The 27,297-nt window shown below is 40.2% G+C and overlaps 2 protein-coding genes across 2 annotated transcripts in view; both read right to left on the minus strand.

Annotated features, from left to right (window-relative positions):
• Positions 1-254: 254 nt before the first annotated feature.
• On the minus strand, positions 255-7,957 carry LOC132106006 (uncharacterized). The gene is made up of 6 exons (XM_059511588.1): positions 3,633-7,957; positions 3,344-3,521; positions 2,374-2,591; positions 1,821-2,093; positions 1,510-1,616; positions 255-1,165 (listed from the first exon to the last, which is right to left on the minus strand). Exons 1-6 carry the CDS (start codon positions 7,955-7,957, stop codon positions 954-956), a joined length of 5,313 nt encoding a protein of 1,770 aa, XP_059367571.1. The 3' UTR covers positions 255-953.
• The window catches only part of LOC132106157 (uncharacterized), a 39,692-nt gene continuing 20,276 nt past the window's right edge, over positions 7,882-27,297 (minus strand). The window contains exon 4 of the mRNA XM_059511815.1: positions 7,882-9,341. Within this exon, the coding sequence (XP_059367798.1) occupies positions 9,085-9,341 (257 nt within the window). The 3' untranslated portion in view covers positions 7,882-9,084. The remainder of the gene's footprint in view (positions 9,342-27,297) is intronic.

The raw sequence follows: 27,297 nt of genomic DNA on the forward strand, positions 1-27,297 counted from the left end.
GCGTTTTACTACAAAAAAATCTGTTCTGCTCGTGTTTCATGAATGATTCCTATTGATTGTAGAGTGATTTTTAATTCTAATATTTAAAAGTCAATAACAATAAAAACTTAATATTACTGCTCTACACTGTCTCTTTTTATTTTTCACCTTTTTGTCTATTTGATCAACTCCATATGTTTAGTCCTTTATCTGTGTCCCATTTTCCCTGTTGATTATATGATAATGAGTGACTCTCATTTTAAGAATGAAATGGGAACAACAATAACATTTTATTGGCATATTTTCAGAAAATGTGATCAGTTACAAGTACAAATCCATTGACCAGCATTATGCAGATTAGTAGCAAAACATTTTACAATACACGTGTGAAAAATGGAGATTCATTTAATGGATTATGAAGAATTATGTGATTATAAAATCAGTACACATTTTTAATGATTTCAGTGTTTTTATAACTTTTAATCAGAGAGGAGCTTGAAGCATGTTCCTGTTCTACACTACAGAGCAATACTGAAGAGAAGCTAAACATTTGTTTTTAGATTTTATATATGTATATATTTGTGTGTTTTTATTTTTATTTTTTGAATCGCAACCCAACACCATTATTATGTTTGGATTTCAATTCATGTTTTGTGGAATAACCCTGTAGTATTCTGATTTTCTAAATGCTTAAACCCAAACTTAAATTACTACATCAAAACACTAGATTTGTTTTAATAGAACACAATATTTCTAGATACTTCTACTGATTTTGAATTTTAAATGCTTATTTTATCATCCTAAAAATAAATGCTTAAAATTATCAAAATTATCTACCAATATTACAAGATATCTTTACTTGCTAAAACTATTTTTCATTCATTTATTTATTGCAATCAATGCAATTTCAGTGCACCATCATATTTATCATTAAGGCACTGAAAGGAAATTGTGTTCACTAACACTAGGCATTTTTACTGTAACCCCTGCAGAACCTGGCTGTACTCTGCAGTGTTAGTGTCCTCGTGCTGGTCCTGAGTCACCCACTCGTCCAGACGCTCACACTGGTTCTGATCCAGGATTCCCATGCGGCTGTACTCTGACACCAGGTTTCTGTATCCTGCTTTGTAGTAGCCTCGGATACCTTCATCGGACAAAACGTGGCACTGAGAGGGAATGCTTTCACCTGGAATTACACACAAGCGTATTGTTTAGTGCAGCAACACAGCAGCTCTTTTACTCTTAGACTATCAGTTCTGTCACGCATGCTTTATATTTCATATCTTGTGTATATTGCTCAAAGAACAGCACAATTTTTAGATTTTTCTAATTTGTCAAAGATTACATTTTCACCATAAAAGCGATTACAGAACGATTTTTTTATTAAAATGATCAACAGGAGCATGGTGAAACAACCATAATATTCCAGTAACTGCTGCATTACCGTGTCTACCATAAACACCCTGACAATCACAGTATCTGTATCCGGAGGGTAGATCATGCATGTGTTTCGCAGGATGAGTTTCTTACCTAGAGCTTCTCTCAGCTTTTGTGAGGTGAGCGGGTGATGCAGAATCATGCAGCGTTTCAGCAGAAGCTCCACGTCTCCAATAACTATGGTGTCTGCTAAAAGTTTCCTGAAAAAAAAAAAATGTTAAAAGCAGATTTAGCCTTTTTTTATATATATAAAATAAACACTCCTTTACATGTGTAATGCTGTACTTATAATGTGCAATGTTTAGTATTACTGCAAATTCCTGTAATTTTAATTGGAATTCTGTATAGTTGTCTTGCATGAGAATTTCGCACATAACCATTAACACAATGGATATGAATGTTACCTGGCCGTCTTTGAGAGGCTGCTTGGACCCGTAGTCAGAGCTCGTCTGTGATCTTGTCCCAGAACCTCCATGGCAATCAGGTTCCATCCATTACTGTCCGTCTTCATGCTGCTGATTAGGTTATAAAGCGGCAGGTTTTTATTTTTCAGCTCGCTCACTGAGTCTGGTTTATCTATGACAGACTCAGCAATTCTGATGGAGTCCTTTGGTGGAATGTGGCTTGTGTTAAGTGTTCCTGTGGTGTTCTTACTGGACCCCCGAGCACTTACAACACTGCGCAGAGAGAATGAGAATTTAAAATAATTAAATTACCATGACATTTACTTATTTTAACTAGTAAGCTAATTTAGAGCAAAGTTTAGTATTTTTAGCTTCCTCTAGCTTCTTTTGTTGTATGGAATCAAATAAATGGACACATGACACTCCTGGTTATGCATCATTCTTATCTTTTGGCTTATCAGGTGAATCCTCTTTCTTTCATGGATCTCCATACACAGTGGTGTTGTGTTGTGTCTAAATAACAGAAATCACCTTCAGCAATCAGATTCTTTACCTTTTATATTCACCAACAAATCCAAGATGGTACATTTTGATGAAGGTTCGTTCGCCACATCTGATGGATTTAACACTCTGTAAGTAGTTCTGCAGTAAAACGTCAGTCTTTTTTACACTGCTTCCAGTTATGCTGTATTTACTGGGGTTTTTGTGACAGAAGTCGTATCCTCTCTGGAGAATCAGCAGGGGTGTGTACGACTCAAAGTTTGTCTGGATCTAGTGAGAAAGTCTAAGATTAAACATAATCCACATCATCTCATCACATGTGCAGATGACTGAGTAACACTGTACACTGATTGGCCAGGAATTTTATTTTTATCCATCCATTTTCTGTACCACTTACTCTACACAAGCCTGTAGCCTATACCAGGACATTTGGGTTACAAGGCAGGGTGCAGGACACAATCACATATATATGTTACACACTATGGATAATTTAGAGACGCCAATCAACCTGCATCGCATGTCTGTAGACTGTGAAAGGAAACCAGAGTACCCAGAGGACACCCTAAGACTTGGGGAGAGCATGTTAACTTGGCAGAATCCAACCCTCAATCCCAGAGGTGTGAGGCAAATGTGCTCCTCAAAAAGTCCACCTCAAAAATGTTTACAACTTAATCCCCTTGGAGATTCTAGTAACGATGTGATACACTGCAGAAATACTTTGTGTTCAAGTGATTATATGGGTCCAATCTACAGAGTGAAGCAACTGCAGTGAATAAGATAAATAACTGATTAAATGTGTGATGCTGTTAAAAAGCAGAATCACGTGGGCGCTGTGCCGACATATAGCCCTTTTGCGCTATGGGCATCCCAGGTTTGAGCCCCTGCTCGTGGACCTTTCTCGATCCTGATCCAGTGATTTCAGTACATCAGTAAATATGAGCAGATCTAGAACTAAAATCTGGCACTCGGGAGGGGCACAGGGTTACATGAAGAAATCAGAGCCATAAACTAAGTTTACTGACCTCATTTTTCACTTTCTTGCGTAGCATCAAAGCTTCCATCTTTAGGTCCTTTGTCTCGCTGCCAGTTGCTTGTGCTACAGCATGATAAAGAGCGTTCTGATGATCCGAGTTAACGCTGACTATTCTGCCATCATCTTGTACAATGTCAAAACGGCCACTGTACAGCTGTGTATCAGCTCTGTTTGTAAAATGAAAAGTAATTACATTCAGTACTCAAAGTTCATAAGCATTAACACTGAAACAGTTCTTTTATATGTGAGCTATATAACGCTCTAGTGAAAAGTCTTACTGTGATGGATGTGTGGTTTTTGCAGGCTTGGTTAATGTCAATTTTATATCGCCTGCTGATTTGTTGGTTCCTGGGTAACGTTCCACAGTGAGCTGTTTTCCATTTTCATCAACGGCAGTGAGTTCAATTCCTTTTCCACCGAGCAGGTTGCTTTTTGTGAGCACATACACATCGAGGGCTGTAGTAGGATGATCAGCTTTGCACATATCTTCTGTATACTGCTTTAGCTCTGTTTTTTCCTCATCTGACAGCTGTTCCACTTCCTTGTGGCTCACAGATCTCTTGTTGTGTTTTTCCCTCTGGTCATCAAAGAAGCGCTGAGTTTTTTGTCTGTGCATGACGTGGTCCAGCGCCATTCCTGCAGCACTGTTCAAGTGACTCTTAAATTTGCTGTTCTTTAAAGAATTTATATGTTCAGAACAAGAACTGATGAATTGTTCAGACACCTTCTGGGTGATAGTCTGGAGAGTTTCACATTTAAGGCGCAGTACATCGTGTAAATTGTGTCGTCCATCTTGGTCATATTTTGTCGTTTCATTCTGAAGCTCACTGATGTTCTCCAATAATTCAGGAACAAATTTCTGTTGTATTATCTCTTTTGTTGGTATGGCACCCATTATTTGAGTGAAACCTGCTGAGTACTCAGCTACTTTCAGAACCAGCTTTGCCATTTCATATACTCCTGACAGTTTGGCTTTATTCATAAGCTCTTCTGCTTTTTCCCACACTTCAGAGAGTTTACTGATAACATCCTGTGCTGTGGTACAGTCCAGTATGAGGTCAGGAATTACATCTTCACAGAGCATGCCAACTGATTTTTTAACTTGCTTCTCATAATTCTGGTCAATCTTGAAATCCTCTATTGTCAATGCAGCTTTCGGAATGCCTGAGCTGATAAACTCCACAAGAGTCTGATCGAGTTCACTGCTCTGCTTCACTGATGAAATAACAACATTCTCAAAGCTGCTTTGTAAAATCGTCTTAAAGAATTCCTGAAGGGCTGCATCCATTGCGTAGTTCATGGCAGTGAGCACAGACTGTTTCCCGATTTCCTGAACTACATATTTAGTCGCAAATTTTAAGTTCTGTTTGATCACTGTAGAAGATGTCATGTTTTTCATCGCAGACTTAAAAGATTCCTTACTGACGGATGATAAACCAGACTGAACACCTCCTTTGAATGAAGTAAACATTGCCTTTCCTGATTTGATGAATTCAGATGCAACAGAAGAAAAAGACTTTGTACCATTGAGGAGACTTTTTGTCACTTTAAACACTGAGGAAACTGCTTTCTTGATGTTGCTAAAGCCAGCCGTTATCAAAGAAAGCCCAATGCTGATACTCTTAGATATAGCCCATGACGCCCAATCGAATGTGCCCTTTATCATCCCCTCTACTCCACTGATCATGTCGTTCACTCCTTCTGAAATCAGGCCCAATCCAAACTGGCTGGCTGTTCCAAGTGTCAGCGCACAAACAAGAAACCCAGCGAGAACCTGTACCATGCCAAGAATAAAACATATACAAGCATCTATGCAAAACTTGGGCTTCTTTTGCACCTCAAAAACAACACCGAGGCCATAGTCGTATAAGGATCTCAGTTCATTAGTGATGATGAAGTTCTTTTCTCCAGACAGCATGTAGACTGAACACTCCTCTGTAATGGCGTCATCTTTTTCCAGCTCTTTAAGTTTAATCAATGCATTATCAATGTATGTCATCCAAGACTTAAAGATGTTCATTCTGGCCTCCATTTGACTCTGAAAGTTGTTGCTCTCTGTGCTCTGATCTTTGTTTCCAGTGACTGATAAGTTACATGAGACCATTGTGTTTGAGACTTCTAAGATGTAGAGGTCAATGGATTTCTTTGCGTCTTCGAGCAGGTTCATAGCATCTGCTTTATAGTTCCCTTTACCGAGGTTAATGGTGATGTACGCCTGGTTATACAGTGCCACAGCCCTGTAGTGTGGGTCAGAGTTTGCAACTTTTTGCCAACCGGATTTAGCTCCATAATCATTTTTGGATTTTTCACGGCAGTGTAGATTAGTTCTAACAATTGCCTGTTTGACGTGATCGTAGAAATTATCACATTCTCCTCGCAGCAGCTTTCCACTTGTTTCATTTATTGTCCTGATAAGGTCTGCTTCAAGTTGTCCAAAGTCGTCATGCCTATTGATGTGATCCTCATGAAGGGTTAACCACAAGGCCCAAGATTCTTTCAGTGCATTGATGGCAGGCTGATAATCAAACTTAGGCTGATGATGTTTAAAACAATCAGGAATATCATTGAGCTGCATTCGCATGGGGTCTTGTTTTTCTTTCTCTGAGTAATGCCCTTCAAATTCCGTCACCAATTTACAAAACCTGGAGAATAGATTTTCCTTTAAGTTTATCTCAACCAGCTCATCATTTTCCATGTCTTGGATTCGTTTAATTTCATAATCCTCTCTTAGCTGGCGCATGATTTCTACAGACTGACCTTGGTAAGCGGGTGCGAGATGATCACAGTTCAAAACCATCTGGACCATCCCAGGATTGCCTTTTCGAGATGTACGACCAAATATTTGTTTCTCGACTCTTCGGTTGTGTGGAAAATGAGTAAGAAGAACAAAAAGACCACCACACTTATTCACACTTTCATCAACCTTTATGTCTGTCCCCCGTCCTCCCAGATTTGTAGCAATGATGATTCTGCCTGCACAGAATTTCTCTCTTTCAATGTTGTGCTTCTCACTGATTGTGTACAGAGTAATCTGTTCTGCCTTAAATCTGCCTTCATCTTGTATTTTCTTGTATAGCTCATCTGCTGTTTTAACATCTTCACAAATTACCAAGACAACTTGTCCTCTCTCTGCTACTTTCCATGACGTTTCACAAATAGTCTGGATCCATTGGTGATTTCCACCTTTCACCTGGATGACTGGAAGCTCCACCACCCTTTTATGACGATGTGCAGGTACAATGTAGCTTCTTGCTTCATAATGTCTTGCCAGAAATTCCTGATCTGCTTTTCCTCCTAATGTACCAGAAACACCAAATATACCTCTCCCACTGAGGTACCTTTTGAAATAATGGAAATTTGACAGGTAATTTGTCACATTGGATAATGGTGAAATTGCAAGTTGGTGCTTGAACTCTAAAAATTGTTGCAGACCATTACCCCACTTCTTGTTTTTCTCCAGCACACCACTTGCTTTGAAGTCCACTGGAATTACTGCATTATACTTGTCTCTGTCTTGACTATTGGCGATGTCTCTTTCAGCAGCTGGCGAGGTGTCGATCATGTATTCTCTGCCACGGGTCATCTCAACAGCCTTCAGTGCATTCTCGACAAACACTGGTAACTGATTCTCAATATAGCTTTTCAAGAAAACAGGGATGACAATGAAGTTGTTGGATTCTTTGGCTGTCTGGAGATTATCTGAGTACTTGATAGATGACTTTATTGTGCTTACAGTTGCATCAATGAGTGATTTCTCAGACATGATTTCACATGCCAGTCCTCCTTCCAGCAGGAGCATTTCAACTTTAAGGTCACCTTGTTTTTCCTGAGAGTCAAAACATTTGGCTTTCTTGTTCTCTAAGTAATAGCGCTTAAATACTACACTGTTTTCCAAGACCTCCTCAAATATACCCAAGAGATCATACTGTTGTGAAACTCCCAGTTTTTTCATGACTTCAGATAATGCTTTAGACATTCTGTCCTCATTCCCATCAGCTTTATTTCCTTTCTTACTCTCGGCTTGATGTATCATTTCAATATCTTCGTGGGTGTAGAATCCCAAAGTCACTCCGGGCAACAAGATCTCATTTGCAGAAAACATGTCTGATGTTTCCAGTCCCATAACGGCTGCCGTTGTGGCTTTATGAAAGTATTGTATTCTTGTGGCCCATTTTACCTCTCCTGTTTCAAGCATTTCAATTGGTTGGCAACTAGATATCATGGCCCATATGTTGGAAAGTACTTGCTCCACATGCCTGAGTCCACTAGATTCATGGGACAAGAATGTTACTTGAACTCCATTGTCCAGGGTCATATAGTCCACTTCGTCCACTATTACAAGCTCAAACTGCCTTGTATCGCGAGTAGTCCTCTTCTCAAATTCCTGTTTTAGTGTGTCAGCTGCAAAGGCTCCCACTGTGCCGTATACTATTTGCTGCTGGTAAGCATCTTTAAGACATTCTTCTTGTTTCTCTGGTGAATAGTCATTTGAGTAATGTGGTGGTACTACAGATGAGGTGACTTGGTCTCGTCGGGCAAGAACTGGAGAGCTCGTCACAATGTCCACTTTTATTCCACGAATAGCCAGAATTGTTGCAAACATGGCTAAGATACAGGACTTGCCCTCACCTGTGCCAATCTCTAGGAGACATCCTTTATTTTCTGTCAGAAGAAGCAAAAGCAATGATGCGAGTTGTGTAAGTCTTGGAAAATATCCTTCAATTTTCACATTGTCTGCTGTGATGATTGTTGAGCAGTCTTGCACTGCTATTGACATCCCAATCAATATGTTTTTCAAAAGGCTTATATCTAGGTTTGTAAAATTAAGAGATCTTATGTTTCCTTTCAATTCAGCAATTTGTTCTTTGGTAAGGTCCACCAATTGATATTTTGGGAGTTCCAACTCCATGTATCTGAGCACATCATTCAAAGGCACCAAGACTTTCTCTGGGCAGATTGCTTCATGAAGTTCCTTCACAATTGTATCAGCATCTTTTTCCTTGTCGTTTTTTATTTGTTCTTGAAGAAAGTTTAAAGGGTTTTCATCCATAAGAGCAGAGAGAACGGGGATGCAGTCCAGGTGGTAGGTTTGTGCTGTGTGGAGAACTAAATCGAGTTGATGGCATTTAATTGTTGGACTTCTGCTAAGTAAGAGCATTATTTCTGTTGGTGTCCAGATTCTGTTGAACAACATTTGACCCAAAATGTCCCTACTTTGGGGTGAAAGCTCTGAGATCGTGTCAAGTACATTTAATAAAATGTGTTCGGCCAAAGTTGGACTTGTGAAATGAAGCTGCTCCAACAAACCCAAGAAAAAGTGGTACTTCTCCCAACCAAGCGGCTGATCTTCATCATCTTTAGCATCTTCAGTGCTAGCGTGCATGATGAACTGTAGAGATGCCTCAAGAACTGTGAGCTTCTCTGTAAGAGACAGTTCATCATATCTTACAGCTTGATCAAAGGCAAATTGAGACCATACTGCAAGGTTGTTTTCTCTACAATATTGAACTGCAAGTTCATTCTGGAGTATCTTAATCCTGCTCCAAATCTGGTGCTGCTGTATTTCTTTATCTTCTGTGATCTGGTACTTTAATAAAAGGTTGTTGAATTTTTCTTCGATATCAATAACCTACATAAATAAATGTGAAAAAAATGATCGGGTCTCAGTAAAAAGTGCTACTTTATCACATGCTGTATTATACAGTAATGAAATGTAATCTGAATTGAAAGTCATACCTCGTTCCACTCAATCGCAGCAGCATCATCTTCTATTTGCTGTTGGAGAACTTGTGTGCGTTCATGATGTTTCTCATGACCTCTGAAGCTCTGTTTTTCACGAAGCCGCTCAGTTGCTCGAGAAAGCTTGCGTCTGGACAGTTCACTCTCTCTGTCCAGCTCCTGTTGAATCCTTTGCTCACGTTCCAAACGTTCCAGACGCCTTTTCTCCTCTTCTTGCTGTCTCCGTTTGTTCTCTTCTTCAATTTGTCCTGTTTGAAAACAGGATTAGAAACAACTTATTGATTACACTTTATAATTTTGTGTTATTTAATTTACCCAGACAACATTAACCACTATCACTAAGCGCTAGCCATGTGTTGCTGTCTGAGCTGTATATTAGAGATATCTGTTTCATTTGTATTGACTGCATATTACAAAAGACTGTATCCAAAAGGCTTTACATTTTTATCTCTACTAAATATTTTTTTTTATCTCTGCCATTTATCTCTTCTGCTATTATTGATTTTGGGAGCTCAGGCAGCTCGTGTCTCACTCTTTCTCTTGGACATTTCTAGGAATCGGTTACCAGCTGAAGTACCTACTTATTAACGATATTACAGGTAGCTGACAAAAAAACTGATACTTAGAACTGGCTGCAGCAGAGTCTTTCAGTGATGGCTCAGTGGTTGGAAATGCAACATAGAAGGCCTTACAAATATACATGGGAAGAGAGACACTGGGAGAAATAAATTCTATCCACTAAAAAAAGGATTTATATATATATAAACAAGGACCCATTAATTATTACTTATAGTAAATTAACAAATACAAATTAACTGTAGTTTAACCATGGCAGTTGTATTTATACTGTGGTTATACAAATGGTAACCAATACACCAAAAAAAATAAATCGACAGCCACAAATATATATTTAAGAACTTAAAACTGGCTATTGAAGGAGCAGACTGCACATTTAAAGCCGGATAGTTCCAGAGTTTGGGTGCTGCAGCAGAGAAGGCACGACCACCCTTAGATTTTTCAACGACAACGCGACACAGTTCTTGGTGCTACATCAGATACAATTTTATATGCAAAAAACAGCAATTTCAAACTTTACAGGAAGCTAATGTAAAGTCACTAAAATGGGAGAAATCTGATCCCTCTTTTTTTGTGCCAGTGAGAAGTCTCGCTGCAGCATTTTGGAAATTTTGCAAGCGAGAGATGACAGTTTGAGGCAGGCCACAATAAAGTGAAATTACAGTAGTCCAGGCATGATGTTATATGAACCTGTATTACAGTCTCCAAATCTCTCAGGGACAGAACCGCTTTTAATTTCACAATTGATATCAGAGGAAATAAACTGCTCTTTACTACAGAATTGATTTGTTTCTCAAAGTTAAGTGATGAAGAAGGTTAGGTTCTTACATGTGGTTGCAGACTAGCTGCGAGACAACCTAAATTTTCTGAACCTAGAACAAAAAATATTGGGATGTTCTTAAATATGATCAAATGATAAAGGGAATATTTAACAGGAAACCATTAATTATTACTTATAAAAAAACCTAGAAATGTCAGGAGAAACAGGCTAGATTCAGTTGCTGATTTACACTGAGCTTTTATTAAAGCAGATGAGACAGAGCAGATGAGTAAACGTTCCACAGTTAGCTCCTAGGGTCGAGGAATGCCGGTGTTCTGTCGATGTAGCATACTTTGTCAGAATAACATACCGGAAGTTTAGTTTTATAGCGGAGTCTGTCAATTTAGCTTAATAAAAATACAGTTTATAAAGGGGTATGCTGCTTTGATACATATTTGTATATAAACACATATTTGTATATAATATGCAATATAATACACCAAAACTTCCCGCTTGTAATCTTAGGTATGCTGAAATTCCACCAATTTCACTGTAAGGTAATTAAATCAAATTAACTGAAGGTATGCCATTCTGATGGGTATGGTGTTCCGTCAGAACACCGGCACCCGAGCGAGAGATTAAGAGGTCGGCGGACCGGATTGCTACACAGAGTGACAGCTTTTATGGCAGCCGAGACCGGAGAAATGAGAGCTGGAAGCTTTCTAGGGGTACTGCATTCGTGAGAACAGGAGGCAGAGGAGAACAGCTAAAAGCACTGGAGCCTGAAGACAAGACACGACAAGATGAGTAACCAGACCAACTAGTAGATCAGAGCTATTGGTACAAGTAACAACAGTCTGACAACGGACAGAGAAATATAGGGAACTATAAAGGGAAGAAATTAAAAGAAATGGAGACCGGGTGTCAAAGAATTAAGTAACAAATGGAGAAACAAGGAGGGCGGGGGAAAATCAAACAGATTGACGAGGCAAGCTGTCAAACCATCCAAACACACAACACACATTCACAACCCCAAAAGGCAGGTGATTAGCCCCGAGACTCGACAAGAAACATTGCAAATATAACAGTTAAAGCCTGTCCTATAAAACAAACATCACAAAATACTCTTATGGGTCAGACCTCACTGGATAGATTTAAAAGTGGTAATTGTATGAATTGTCAGTTTACAAATGAAAGATTTTCAATCATCCTGAAAAGAAGAGACTTATATTTATTAAAATTTGTAATATGTAACATTAAAAACATGATTTATATGATCCAGTTTCCACATTTCCATCTATAGCCCTATTCGGGCGGGATTAGCTTTACAGGGGTAGTTGGAGTAATGTTAATTTAACATAGGATGTGTGCAATATTAATGGCCAATTCATATAGGATAAGAAATCTCAATAAAACTACCAGAAGTGGGATACATAATTCGATATTGCACCGCCACCACCTCCCTGTCATCATGTGTGTGTGCCACATCCAACGATTTATTTTTTTATTGTGGGAAGTCGTGGCCTAATGGTTAGAGAGTCGGACTCCCAATCGAAAGGTTGTGAGTTCGAGTCTCGGGCCGGCAGGAATTGTGGGTGGGGGGAGTGCATGTACAGTTCTCTCTCCACCCTCAGTACCACGACTTAGGTGCCCTTGAGCAAGGCATCGAACCCCCAACTGCTCCCCGGGCGCCGCAGCATAAATGGCTGCCCACTGCTCCGGGTGTGTGCTCACAGTGTGTGTGTGTGTTCACTGCTCTGTGTGTGTGCATTTCGGATGGGTTAAATGCAGAGCACGAATTCTGAGTATGGGTCACCATACTTGGCTGAATGTCACTTCACACTTTATTTATTCAGTTAATTAAACTATGATTGGATTCTATTTGCAATAGGCACTTACTTAAATTTTAACTCAGCAAACAGAAGTTTCTAACAGGTGCTTTTGACAGTTTTTTTTATCTGAATAGTATACTACGCAATGTCATTTGTTGATGACATTTGAGGTTTGTCAGAGATTAGCAATGCAAATGAATGTTTGTTTTTCAAACGCCTGAAAAATCGTGGAAAAAGACTGAAAATATACTTATTTACATATACATATTTACAGCTGCTCTGTTTGCAGGGGATTAGTATTACCTGAAGTAATTTTCCTTGACTTTTCTTAAAGTAGCCTAATCTTTACTGTCATCGTCTGTAATGATTAAATAGAATCTTAGGTCATTGACATCTGATGTAAAATATTGCAGCGGCAGTATCAGATGAGTGGGGCACTGCAGCAGCAGTATCAAGGGTTTTATCATCATGTAGTAGCATGAAGTTATTTGTGAGCCACACTTTGAGTTAACCCTCTGGGGCCTGAGGGTGTTTTGGGGGCCTAAATAAGTTTTAACATGCCCTGATATTTGCCCTGAGTAGACAGGCTTCCAAAATCTATGTCGAGTTATATTTAAGTTTTATGGGTATATAGAGTTGTGTGTCAACACATAACAGTGGCACAACAACTCCAAATTTACTCATAATTGATCCCAGAGGTAGCAAAAATAAAAGTGGTTGTAGCGTCTGCTTAGGATCATTATTGATCATCTTAGAGACCCTTTTGTTTTAAATTCATTTTAAATAAGTACATTTCTTTTAATAATTTTAAAAGTTTTAAAATTACTTGTTTTCTTCGTTATTATTTTTCTTCATTATTATTTTACTTTTTTTTCATGTAAAGCACTTTGAATAACCATTGTGTACGAAATGTGCTACATAAATAAACTTGCCTTGCCTTGCCTTTTAGCCTTTTGACAATTGCATATAAATTACAGACATGGCCCCACAATCTACATTTATATGGGTTCTAAATTGCCAATGGTTTTTCCCCACTATCAAGGAGATGCTAAACAGATCAAAACTCTCGTCTCCCCATCAGACTTCAAACTCATTCCAATGTCCTGGGAGACAGTCATTCTCAGTACCAGGCTCCAAATGTCTGATGGCCAAAGACATTTTCTTTATTTAGTAAATAAAATTAAATCAGTTTAAAATTAATCAGTTACAAATATATTTGGTGTATGCATGTGTTGTTTGTATGTATTCCCTATTATATTAGCCTAGTTACAACTCTTTATTTGTATTAGTTAAGCTCTAAATGCTCATATTCAGGTGTATAAATGTATCTCTGCTTTAATATTTTCTAGATGTTTCTTTCTTGGAATCAATATGATTTGCTCTTTATTTCAGAAACAATGATGTACATTATTGTCATGACTTAGGTCTGAGTTGCTGTGTTTTTGTCTTGTTGTCTGTGTGCCTAGTCTCTGAACACATGGGTTTTGTTTTGGCAGCTCATGTGTTCTGCTGTCAGTGTTTCTTCCCCCTCCCACTCGTTATCCTTAATTCTCTGTGTTCTGTCACACCTGTAGCCACTCTTTTCTCATTAGCTCTCCTCTATTTTAGTTCCTCTCGTGCTCTGTCTTTTGTCAGACCGTTGTAATTGTTTAATGCTTCGCTGGTGACCGTCTTGTCCTGTTTGCCTAGTCCTGCCTTGTTGTGTTGTTTTAGGCTCCAAGTGTTTTTTGATTTTTGTTTTTTGTCTGGAACTGTTCCCTCTTTTCTGGTTTATTTGTTGACTGGTTCTGCCTCCGGTCCTTGCATTGCTTTTCTGTTGGGATCCTCCAAGACTTGACTCCAGCTCCTCTCTGCACTCTATCCTCTCATTCAGGGAGTTTGGTGGGCCTTTGACGTTGTGTCCCAAGGACTCTCAGTTCAGTGTGACTTTGATGTTGCGTCCCCAATGACGCTCTGGTTGATGTGACTTGACGTTGTGTCACAGAAGACGTTTGGACCGGTCCCCGCTGAGGGGTTTCTTTTTGCCTGTGGAGTGATCATTCTTTTCTTTTTCCTGTTTGCCCAGTGAGGGCTAAATAAACTGTTACCTGCAACTGAATCCTGCGTATCCCTGACAATTATGTGATCATACCTCATACCGTTTTCAATATACTTTGGAGTCAAGCTACACCAACTCTCCAGACCAGCAATAAACATGCAAATGGGCCATATAAACGAAGGCAAAGAAAACTTCTCCCTCTCAATATTTCATGCCTTGCATTGACCATTCCACCAAAGATGGGTGTGACTAGGAAAGCATCAAAAGTCACAAACCCAAGCCAGTCATTGCTTAAAACTTTCTTCTTGAGACAGACACTTTCCAAAACTCTATTCTTGAGTTTGACTTTCCGGCAGTTTTTATCTTCAAGTAACTTTGTGACTAGCTTTGAACTTTCCTGTCTTTTGAAAAACCAGAGGAAAGCCTCCAGCTCACTTCTTAAGAACTCATCAAGAACCTCTTGTCTACAGCATCCGGACTCTTGTTTAGCAACAAAACCAATGCAAGTAACCGTTTACAACTATTTAGACGCGCGTCTAAGTTTGGCCCCTTTTTAAGGTGATTTTTGATTCTCTGATGATTCTCATTAGATTGTGGTTCGCTGCTGTTAAATACTGCCATTCTTTTGTTCTTCTTTCTCTCTTTTCTTACTTTCCTTCATTCTGCATATTTGTGTTTTGATTTAATTTAGTTGTATGTTAACTAAAATTCATTTTATTAAAGTGCCCCTATTACCGTATTTTTCGGACTATAAGTCGCACCTGAGTATAAGTCGCATCAGTCCAAAAATACATCATGAGGAAAAAAACATATATAAGTCACACTGGACTATAAGTCGCATTTATTTAGAACCAAGAACCAAGAGAAAACATTACCATCTACAGCCGCGAGAGGGCACACAAAGCTGCTCAGTGTAGACTACAGGAGCAGTAAGCAGCATAGAGCGCCCTCTCGCGGCTGTAGACGGTAATGTTTTCTCTTGGTTCATGTCTCTTAGTTCATTTCTCTTGGATCATGTCAAATTAATTTTGATAAATAAGTCGCACCTGACTATCAAGTCAGTAAGGACCAATAAGTCGCAGGACCAAACTAGGAAAGTAAGTGCGACTTATAGTCCGGAAAATACGGTATGCATTTTTGAACCTAATGAACCAGGATGGCGGCGCAGTCAGAGCAGCGGCTACTCCGGGTCCCAAAAACAGCGTTTTTATGTCTGTTAGTCTCATTTTCTCGTCTTCGAACAGTCTCACCTTATCGCAAAATCATCAGATGAACACTCTGAAAAACACCTATTATCGACGGAGCCATCTGGAAATTGGCAGGGTGTACAAACATCACCTTTCTCTGGTGACCACTGAGAAGCTACGAGGCCTCTATCTGCTGCTGAAGCCGAACCCCGAGACTGCGGCCTCACCTACTGATGCTACCTGCACAAAATGCCGACGCCGGCATTGTGAGAGAGGACAGAAGCACGGCAAGCATGGAGGCACATGAGCTCGGCTAAGGGCTAACCCCACTAGACCAGCAATTCCATCACTCATGCTCTCAAATGTTCGCTTTCTGGCAAATAAACTGGACTTAATTCAACTCAGTCAATCAACACACAGTACACAGCATGAGACAAGGGATTGTTGTGTGTTTGTTTTCACTGAAACATGGCTAAGCGGCAATATCCTAGACTCTGCTATTCAGCTGCACGGACTTGCCTGCTACCGAGCAGGCAGAGATTCATCACTGTCTTGTAAGACTCACGGTGGTGGCTTGTGTGTGTACGTCAACAAAGAGTGGTGTAACAATGCTGTGTTAGTGACAAAACACTGTTCATCACTGGTGGAGTTTATGTTTGTGAAGTGTCGAGAGTTCACGGCTATTGTTATTGTCACAGTTTACATTCCCCCGTTTGCTAACATGAAGAATGCGCTTCGCAAGCTGTACAGAGCCATCAGCAAACAACAAACAAATAACCCTGACGGCTTTTTCATAATAGCCGGTGAATTCAACCACGTAAACTTAAATAGAGTTTTGCCAAAGTTCTACCAACATGTGAACTTTGAAACAAGGGGAAAAACACACTGGACTTTGTCACAACAGAAACCCCACCCCCAACTAGGGTACTCAGATCACATCTCTGTTATGCTAATTCAAGCATACAGACCACCTCTGAAACTCGCCAAACTGGTTCAAAATCAACTGCACAGACTGGAACATGATTAAAGAGGCAGCAAACTACAACAGCCACACAGACCTGGAGGAATACACTGAAACTGTGAGTGCTTATATTAAAAAAGGCATTGATGATGTGACAGTCACCAAGACCATCACCACACAAGCAAACCAAAAGCCATGGATGACAGCAGCGGTTGGAGGGCTGCTAAAGACCAGAGATGAACCATTCAAATCAGGAGATAAAGCAGTCCTCAAAACAGCAAGAGCCAATCTGTCCTGTGGCATCGAAGATGCAAAAACGGTCATATGCTCAAAAAATCAACAATCACTCTACAGACAGCAGAGACACACAGAGTCTGTGGCCTTTCAGACCATCAATGACTACAAGCCCCCGCCACAGGCCTGTGATAATGACACATCCCACACACTACAGCAAAAGATATAAATTTCACGAGTTCGCACTAATATATAATATGGTAGAGCAATTAGTAGCATATTTGGTGTGCTGTCCGGAGGTAGGGCTCCGAGCTCAGGATAGAGCCTGAACCCAGAATACCCCTCCCCCATCCCCCCATCCCAAGAATGGGATGAAATTAGATTAAGAGTGAGGTGTTGGGGTTGAGGCAGAATGCTGGAAAACTGTCGTGGAAGAGAGGTAAGTTGGCTGTATAGATATACCCGTACTGTGCTTGTTAAGGTGATTAGCTGACAAGCTCAAGTTGGGCCAGACTGATTGATTATCTGATCATGCTCCTCCCGAACCTTGTTGGGGGCACTCCGGCGGCAGTATCAGATGAACGGGGCACTGCAGGTTACATGTTATGGGTCAAACTACTTTGATGCTCCAGGCGATACTAAAAAAATCCCAGCAGGGACGCACCCCACATAAACGGCACACACGGCCACCCCACGCAGACAGAGCTTCTGAATTGGAGGGAAGAAAAAAGGGGCCTGATACTTTACTCAAGTACAATTTAAACTGACTACTTGTACTTTTACTTGATTACATTTCTGAAGAAAAAACAGTACTTTTTACTCCTTATAATTTTATTTCATCTTGAAAAGTACATTATATTTTTACTTTATCTTATGCACATTAAATATGGTAAACAGAAGCTGAAACGTGTGTCTGACGTGAGAACTAATGATCATTGTTTTCATGCATCAAACACACACATTTCTACTTCAGTTATGACTTTCATCAGGTAAATATCTGGCTTCAAAAGTTCACCACCAAATCTGAGGAAGCATATTGAGGTAGCAAAGTTGCATTTTGCCGCCCAAAAGATTAAACATTATAGGCTAAATTAATTGTAATTCATGTTTAGTGATGTTCTTACCCAGTGGTGGATAAGTTGTATTTACAATATGGCATATGAATCATTAAGTAGGAATTAGGTGTCATAAGTAGGTGTCATAGCTCTTCATCCACCGTGCACTCCCTCACTCAATCACTCATCTGCTGCACCTGTACAGCTTTCAATCATCCAATCACCAGCACCTGTTCACCATCATCCCATCAATTCCCCAGTACTATAAAGACACACTCGTCTGTCACCTTCACGGTCGGATCTCGTGACTACCCAGCAGAACATCCCCCTGCTAGTTACTTGAGTTGACGCCTACTAATACTAACCATTTGTGTTTACCTTCTCTCTCAGCGATCTGCCTTGACCATCCCGTGATCCCAGTTACTCTCCAGCATTACCTCTATCAGTATCTCCTCTATTCACCATCGTCGAGGTGTGTGCTTACTATCCTCCACTCTGGTCACCGTCCTCGATTACTCTGGTAACCCCATTCAGTAAGTTGATACCCATTGGCAAGGATCCTCCTTCAATCTCCATTCACTATTCACGCACCGTTATATTCTGCCGGTCTCAATAAATCCTGTACGGCTGTCAACCCCTGCCTCCAGTCCGCTTTCTGTTACATTAGTACTGTCAATGTGAATATTTTTTTTTATCTTAACTACATACAACAAAAAAACTCTAAATTCCCCAAATAAACATTTAAAAGATCAATTGTCCTTTTAGACAGTGACGTTGAATAGACAACACAAATAAAGTGGCCTTAAATAAAATGGTTCAACTGATAAATGAAAGGCATATAGGATGGAATGAGGGTGGAAATGATGAAGTTTCCTTTTAATCCCTTTCCTTGTATTTTTATTTTTTGGTGTTCCGCTGTGTTTCATTTTAATTGTTGTTGTTGTTGACCTAAATATACATGTTTGACCTGTGCCATTGCATTTTTTTCGTTCTCTCCCTTTAACCATTCTTCTGTATTGTCTGTCAGAAAAAAAGTACTTCTACTTTTTTTAATACTTGAGTACAATTTAAAGTTGTACTTTTTTACTTTTACTCAAGTATGATTTTGACCAGATACTTGTACTTTTGAGTAAAATTTTTTGAGTACTTTTTACACCTCTGGAAATAGGAGATAGTTTTGCAGTCGAGTATGGAAATGTCGGAGAAGCACGAAGGAAGAGGTAGAAGGAAATGAGGGAGGAGGCCAGTAAGCTTGCATTGCTGGCTGATGATGCACTGCTTGGATGTCTGCAGCGGGGCTGCTGGCAATTGATGGGGAAAAGGAGTAGAGGAAGGGTAATAGTAATGTGGTCGACCTTGAGTGGCTAGTAGAGCCAGTCTAACACTAACAGCTGCCGCCAGAGGTAGAAGGAAGGGAGTGGGAAGGATAGAAATTTAGGGAGCCACGCCAGTGGCCAACATTGTGTGCGGCGCTGTAGCTGAAAATGCCACAATGATTGGTAGAGAAGAGGAGTAAGGCAATGCAGTGTGAGGAGCAGCCGACTCTGGGGCGCGGCCCAAACTTGCTGACAGCCTGCTTGAAGCTCGAGGTGAGGCGGAAGTTGATCTGGAAGACAATGTAATTTTAAATGAAGCAGGGAACTATGAGGAAGAGGATCATGGGCTGCATTGTCAGCAGAGGCAGTCTGACGTTTAGATCGGCCTCTGGGCTAGTGACTGCTATGGAAGCCGGAGGCTACTCAAAAGAAAAAAGTGGTCATTAGAAACAAGAGGAAAAGCCTGAGATGTGTGGGCCTGAGTTGCAAGCGGAGACAGCCTCACGCTTCCTTCAGCTGCTATAGGCCATTGGGAGGGAGCATTTTTTTTGACATCCTGAAGAGCCTGTGCAGCTTGCACAGCTAGCAGAGGCAGCCTAATGTATAATAATTTTAACAGTTCCTTTATGATACCCTAGTTGTTAGTTTGCACTAGGGGTTGCACAGAGTAATCGGCTAGTCAACTTTAATGCTCTGCCATGAGGCTTCAAGCTTGACTTCGACTAGTTGCTGGTCCTGTAGAGGGCACAACAGGATAATAAATATATAATATAACATATATTCTTAACTAAATCCCACAGCATCACTACTACTATAGAAACACTGCCATGTAGAATTAATTCACACATGCAGTCACATGTTAATCACATAAAAGTCGACTTTAAAAAAAAATCTAAAGTCGTCCAACCCCTATTTTTCACCTATACTTGTTAATTTAGGTACACTGTTGAACTTATTTTCTCGAAAATCAATCATTTTCATCTTATATGTGTATCGGAGTACAGTGTGTGATTTAAAATACAGGTAAAATGCTACTGAATATTAATATAGAAAATGTGAGTAATTTAATTTTGTGTTCTATGCAGTTTTGACGGTGACAAAAATGACATAAATATCCAAAATATTATCATGTCGTTTAAGAACTTTTAGCAACAAACAACCTACCTTTAGCGTCTTTACTTAAAAACTTGATTTGCAACACGGCCTGCGTCTGCCTCTGCATGGACTCTTGAAAGAGCTGGAGGCCAGGCTACATGCGGCGTTGTGGCCGGAAGAGCCACGTTGAAAAATTTGAGCAGAAGCGGGTGACATTTTTTCTGCGGTGAGAACTTGGGCACGTCCCAGGCTCATTTGAGGCTTGCTGCTGTGACCCAGAGCTTGGGGAGAGCCGGGTCTTTGCGTGGGATAATGGTGATGACACACGAGGCGAGAACGGGGCTTTGCTCGATCTATTGGCCGACTTGGCTAATTTGCGGGGTGAAGAATAAATTGTACAGATGCGCTTTATTTGCCCTACTTGAAAATGGTTTGTCTGAATAAAACACCATCCACTTTCGGATCAGATGATATATTGGCATGGACGAATGATAAAAGGATGTCGGGTAAAAAGTTGGAAGTCTCGGCAGTGGAGACGAGGTAAGCCTCGGCATTGTAGAAGGCATGCGGCTACGATGAAGTCTGGTGCTCGGCGGCAGTGACTGGCAGGAAAGGAGTGAACCTAAGGCCGGCAGGTTGCGATGGAGGAGACGATAAATTCCCCAGTACGGGTCTCTTCGTTGTACAGAAAAGTTAAGTCTGTGATATTATGGCCAAAGGAGCAAAACCGAATGCTGGAAAACTGTTGTGGAAGATAGGTAAGCTGGCTGTATAGATATACCCATATTGTGCTTGTTAAGGTGATTGGCTGACAAGCTCCAGCTGGTCCAGACTGATTGATTATCTGATCCTGCTCCTCCCGAACCTCCCAAACATCATAACTGGTCAAACACCATTCTTTGGGGTGAAAATACTAACGTGCCTTAGACTTTTGCACAGTAGTATATGTATACAGTAAGTATAATTAAATTAAGCACATTTAATAAGTATAATTGAAGTATGTGTTCATATGTGTTAAGGGCTAGATATTCACTGGAGGAAACAGATTTGGTGTCATGTGCTGTGAACGGAGCAAAAACTTTACAAACTTTATCTGATTGTGCTCCCTTGTGACCATTTGTAAACTGTATTTATGACAAAGAACTGCACAGATACAGATAATCTAACAATCTATTGATAAACACACCTTGTGTCCTCTGTTTCTGCTTGAGTTCGTTCGCACTGCTCCACCGTGGTCTGTGGATTGAAGAACGCGCTAAAAGATGGGGAGGAGACCGGTCTGCCGCCGTTTTCATATGAAATTTAAGGGGACTGACTCTGAGGTGATCATGATTTTGTGTGCTATTTATGGAGCCATAGAACGCTAAAAAAGCCTAGCAACGCCCATGCTTCTTGCGTACATTTCAGAGAACCCGGACAAATATTTCAATCGAACACTCAGGCATTTAAGAGGCACCGAAATCTACGTTGTGATTCAGTTCATACTGTTTATATACAACCCGAATTCTGGAAAAGTTGGGACGTTTTTTAAATTTTAATAAAATGAAAACTAAAGGAATTTCAAATCACATGAGCCAATATTTTATTCACAATAGAACATAGATAACGTAGCAAATGTTTAAACTGAGAAATTTTACACTTTTATCCACTTAATTAGCTCATTTAAAATTTAATGCCTGCTACAGGTCTCAAAAAAGTTGGCACGGGGGCAACAAATGGCTAAAAAAGCAAGCAGTTTTGAAAAGATTCAGCTGGGAGAACATCTAGTGATTAATTAAGTTAATTGATATCAGGTCTGTAACATGATTAGCTATAAAAGCTTTGTCTTAGAGAAGCAGAGTCTCTCAGAAGTAAAGATGGGCAGAGGCTCTCCAATCTGTGAAAGACTGCGTAAAAAAATTGTGGAAAACTTTAAAAACAATCTTCCTCAACGTCAAATTGCAAAGGCTTTGCAAATCTCATCATCTACAGTGCATAACATCATCAAAAGATTCAGAGAAACTGGAGAAATCTCTGTGCGTAAGGGACAAGGCCGGAGACCTTTATTGGATGCCCGTGGTCTTCGGGCTCTCAGACGACACTGCATCACTCATCGGCATGATTGTGTCAATGACATTACTAAATGGGCCCAGGAATACTTTCAGAAACCACTGTCGGTAAACACAATCCGCAGTGCCATCAGCAGATGCCAACTAAAGCTCTATCATGCAAAAAGGAAGCCATATGTGAACATGGTCCAGAAGCGCCGTCGTGTCCTGTGGGGCAAGGCTAATTTAAAATGGACTATTTCAAAGTGGAATAGTGTTTTATGGTCAGACGAGTCCAAATTTGACATTCTTGTTGGAAATCATGGACGCCGTGTCCTCCGGGCTAAAGAGGAGGGAGACCTTCCAGCATGTTATCAGCGTTCAGTTCAAAAGCCAGCATCTCTGATGGTATGGGGGTGCATAAGTGCATACGGTATGGGCAGCTTGCATGTTTTGGAAGGCTCTGTGAATGCTGAAAGGTATATAAAGGTTTTAGAGCAACATATGCCTCCCTCCAAACAACGTCTATTTCAGGGAAGGCCTTGTTTATTTCAGCACGACAATGCAAAACCACATACTGCAGCTATAACAACAGCATGGCTTCGTCGTAGAAGAGTCCGGGTGCTAACCTGGCCTGCCTGCAGTCCAGATCTTTCACCTATAGAGAACATTTGGCGCATCATTAAACGAAAAATACGTCAAAGACGACCACGAACTCTTCAGCAGCTGGAAATCTATATAAGGCAAGAATGGGACCAAATTCCAACAGCAAAACTCCAGCAACTCATAGCCTCAATGCCCAGACGTCTTCAAACTGTTTTGAAAAGAAAAGGAGATGCTACACCATGGTAAACATGCCCCGTCCCAACTATTTTGAGACCTGTAGCAGAAATCAAAATTGAAATGAGCTCATTTTGTACATAAAATTGTAAACTTTCTCAGTTTAAACATTTGCTATGTTATCTATGTTCTATTGTGAATAAAATATTGGCTCATGTGATTTGAAAGTCTTTTAGTTTTCATTTTATTAAAATTTAAAAAACGTCCCAACTTTTTCGGAATTCGGGTTGTAGGTACCGGTGCCATATTGGCTCCAGTTTTCGGTACCCAACTCTAAATGACACAAAAACTGCCCATACCTCCCAAAGACCAGGCGATCTGTCTGTCTCCAGCCGATTAATCTAGGATTAACCCACGCAAGGCTGCGGGTCCTGACAACATACCTGCTCGTGTACCGAAAGAGTGTGCTGAACAGCTGACAGATGTCATAACCTTCAACATCTTGCTGAGCCAGGCATTCGTCCCCGCATACCTCAAATCCACAACAATCATACCAGTACAAAAGAAATCACCTGTGTCCTGTCTAAATGACTACCGTCTTTTACCGACTCAGTTTGCATACCGTCCAAACCACTCTTCAGACGATGCAATTTCCTCCACTCTCCACCTTGCTCTTACTCACTGAAAAAATAAAGACTCCTATGTTAGAATGCTGTTTATCTACTTCAGCTCATCATTAAACCCAATAATCCCACAACAGCCCATTAATAAAAACCTGCTGGGCCTTGACAGTTCCCTCTGTAATTGGATCCTGTACTTTATAACTGGAAGACTTCAGTCAGTCCGTGTCGGCCACAACACCTCAAGCACTACCACACTGAGCACAGGTGCCCCACAAGGCTGTGTGCTCAGCCCACTGCTCTTCATGCTGCTGACCCACGACTGCACTGTCAAGTTCAGCTCCAACCACATCATCAAGTTTGCGGATGACACAACAGCGGTAGGTCTCATCAGCAACAGCGATGAAACGCACTACAGAGAGGAAGTAGCACAAATGGCTGAATGGTGTGGCACTAACAACCTGTCCCTCAAAGTGGAGAAGACAAAAGAGGTTGTGATGGACTTCAAGAGAAACTCCGTTGACCACCCCCCACTCACCTGTGGAGAGACTCAGCAGAACTAAATTCCTGGGGTTGCACATCACCTTGGATCTCACCTAGACCACCAAACACCATGTCAATCTCCAAGAAGGCACAACAGCGCCTACACATTCTCTGCCGGCTGAAAAGACCAAGTCTCCCCCCACCCATCCTCACCACATTCTACAGGGGCACTATTGGGTCAATGTCCGGTATGGGAACTGTAGTCCAGCAGACTGCAAGACCCCCCAGCGGACAGTGAACACAGCTCAAAGATCAACGGTACCCCCTCTCCCCTCCATCCTGGACATTTTCCTCACACAATGCTCCAGCAAAGCCAGCAGTATCGTGAAGGACCCCACCTATCAGGAAGACGGTACCAGAGCATCAGTGTCCACTCTGCCAGAATGCTCAACAGCTTTTTCCCCCAGGCTGTGAGAGCTCTGAACTCAAATCACCTGAAACCCCCACACATACCCTCAACCTCCTGAAACATGGACCATCTCACCTCCTCCACCTTCCAAATACACCCCAACATAACCACAGCACAGAAAAAAACTGTCTGAAACTTTCTCTTTTTGTGCATTTCAAAGTGTGCTACACACAGGTGAGTGGGCCTGTACAAACCACCTGTAGTAACACTCTCTCTCCTCTATGCGCACTAGACACTTTTCACACACACTGCTGTGTACGTAATCCCACAAAAGACTCCCCCAGCCAGCTGCTTGACTTACGATGTTTCTCTTTGTACATGTACAGTACTATGTGAAGCACTCTTATAGTTTGTATTTTTCTGTTTATGTTTAGGTAAACATTTATATATAGTATATTTATAGTCAAAATCTGTCAGGAGGTTAGTTGTCTATAGGTACAGTATGTGAAGCATTCATATAGCTTTTATTTTTTAGTTTATGTATAGGAAAAATGTTATATATAGTATATTTATAGTCAAAATCTGTCAGTAGGTTAGTTGTGTATAGGTTTATACTGTTCCACTTCATTGTTATATGTCTGTATTTATGTAGCACCGTGGTCCTGTGAGGCACGACATTTCGTTACACTCTATGTCCACACATGTAGCGGATTGACAATAAAGCTCGACTTGACTTGACCTTTCATACAGTGTGTAACACTGCTGTAAGTGAATCAAAACATCTTGCAAAGTTTTAAATCTGACAGTGCATGGTGTATAAAGTTATTTTCTCTGAAAAGAAAGTCCACTCTAAATCATTGAAACAAGAAGTTTTTTTAAACAAAATCCAAGCCGTTTCTTGTTGTTGTCAATATGAAACATTAGCATATTGCCTGCCCACCTGTTGGTCTTTTCGCATCGGTCGGAATGAAAATGCAAATTCATTCTTCATTCCACGCAGCTTTTAAAGTGGTAAAAATAGTTTTTTCCAGTAATACTGTACACAAAGCACCACTGTGCTCACAAACGCTGCTTTATCAGACATTACAGGTGAGATTAAATGAAAATGAGACCAATCGGACCAATCACAGCAGATTACCTTCACGCAAAGGAGGGGTTTGGAAAAATGAATCACTGAGCAAATTGTTTGGAAGTCATTGAGCAAGTAGGGAATAAAAGTGAAAATGCATGTTATAAGAAAATAAGTGTTTTTTTACCTTGCATGCATGTCAACCTGTTGTTGGGACTCCCAAAACCAAATATGAACCTTTCATAACCCATAATAGGGGCACTTTAAATCTTTATATTCACAATTGATCGTCTGAAGAGTCACTGAATGTTGATCCTTGCTACATGCTAAATTACTGTTAATACTGCATAAAGTAGGAAAGCTATTTGTCCTCAGCCAGGAAAATAATCTTTCCTAGAACTGATAAAAGATTACATTATCTGCTTGGTGGACGGACAGATCAAAATAATTGTAATACTGATTCTGCTACAGTTAATTTTAAGATCTAATCTTAATAATTAATACTAATTATAACCAGTTATAATTAATTATAAATGTTTCCCCTTTGAGATCATTTGCTACATGGTGCTAAAATCGATCCCTAAGATAACAAAACAAATTATTGACTTGAGTCTCTAATCTCTTTGTCATCTCTGATGTAATCAGTGTGGTTTCCTTTACATTAGCACTGTTTTGGAGTGATTGTTTGAATTTATTTGCTTACTGCAGAGTCCAGCTCCAACCCTAATCAAACATACCTGAACAAGCTAACCACTTACTAAGTCTATAGACAGGTGAGGTTTTTTTCAGGGTTGAAGCTGAACTCTGAAGGAATGTGGCTCTCTAGGAACGAACTTGCTTACCCCAGGCTTACTGGATCATTGGACTGAAAATTTTCCCAGAGTTTGGCGGTTTAAAATGATCTGATTGCAAAACTGAACTTTCAGGGTTTACATGTATTCACTGCTATATGCTCAGGGGTGCTATTATGTATCTCCTGAATCAGGCCAGAATATATCAATCAAAACACAGAAACGAACAATCTCATATGTAAGCATATGCTTTTTAATGGGGAAGTCGTGGCCTAATAAATATATATATATATATATATATATATATATATATATATATATATATATATATACAACCCGAATTCCGGAAAAGTTGGGACGTTTTTTAAATTTTAATAAAATGAAAACTAAAGGAATTTTATATCACATGAGCCAATATTATATTCACAATAGAACATAGATAACGTAGCAAATGTTTAAACTGAGAAATTTTACACTTTTATCCACTTAATTAGCTCATTTAAAATTTAAATGCCTGCTACAGGTCTCAAAAAAGTTGGCACGGGGGCAACAAATAGCTAAAAAAGCAAGCAGTTTTGAAAAGATTCAGCTGGGAGAACATCTAGTGATTAATTAAGTTAATTAATATCAGGTCTGTAACATGATTAGCTATAAAAGCTTTGTCTTAGAGAAGCAGAGTCTCTCAGAAGTAAAGATGGGCAGAGGCTCCAATCTGTGAAAGACTGCGTAAAAAAATTGTGGATAACTTTAAAAACAATGTTCCTCAATGTCAAATTGCAAAGGCTTTGCAAATCTCATCATCTACAGTGCATAACATCATCAAAAGATTCAGAGAAACTGGAGAAATCTCTGTGCGTAAGGGACAAGGCCGGAGACCTTTATTGGATGCCCGTGGTCTTCGGGCTCTCAGACGACACTGCATCACTCATCGGCATGATTGTGTCAATGACATTACTAAATGGGCCCAGGAA

The sequence above is a fragment of the Carassius carassius genome, chromosome 26 (genome assembly GCF_963082965.1).
Source record: "Carassius carassius chromosome 26, fCarCar2.1, whole genome shotgun sequence".
Taxonomy (NCBI): Eukaryota; Metazoa; Chordata; class Actinopteri; order Cypriniformes; family Cyprinidae; genus Carassius; species Carassius carassius.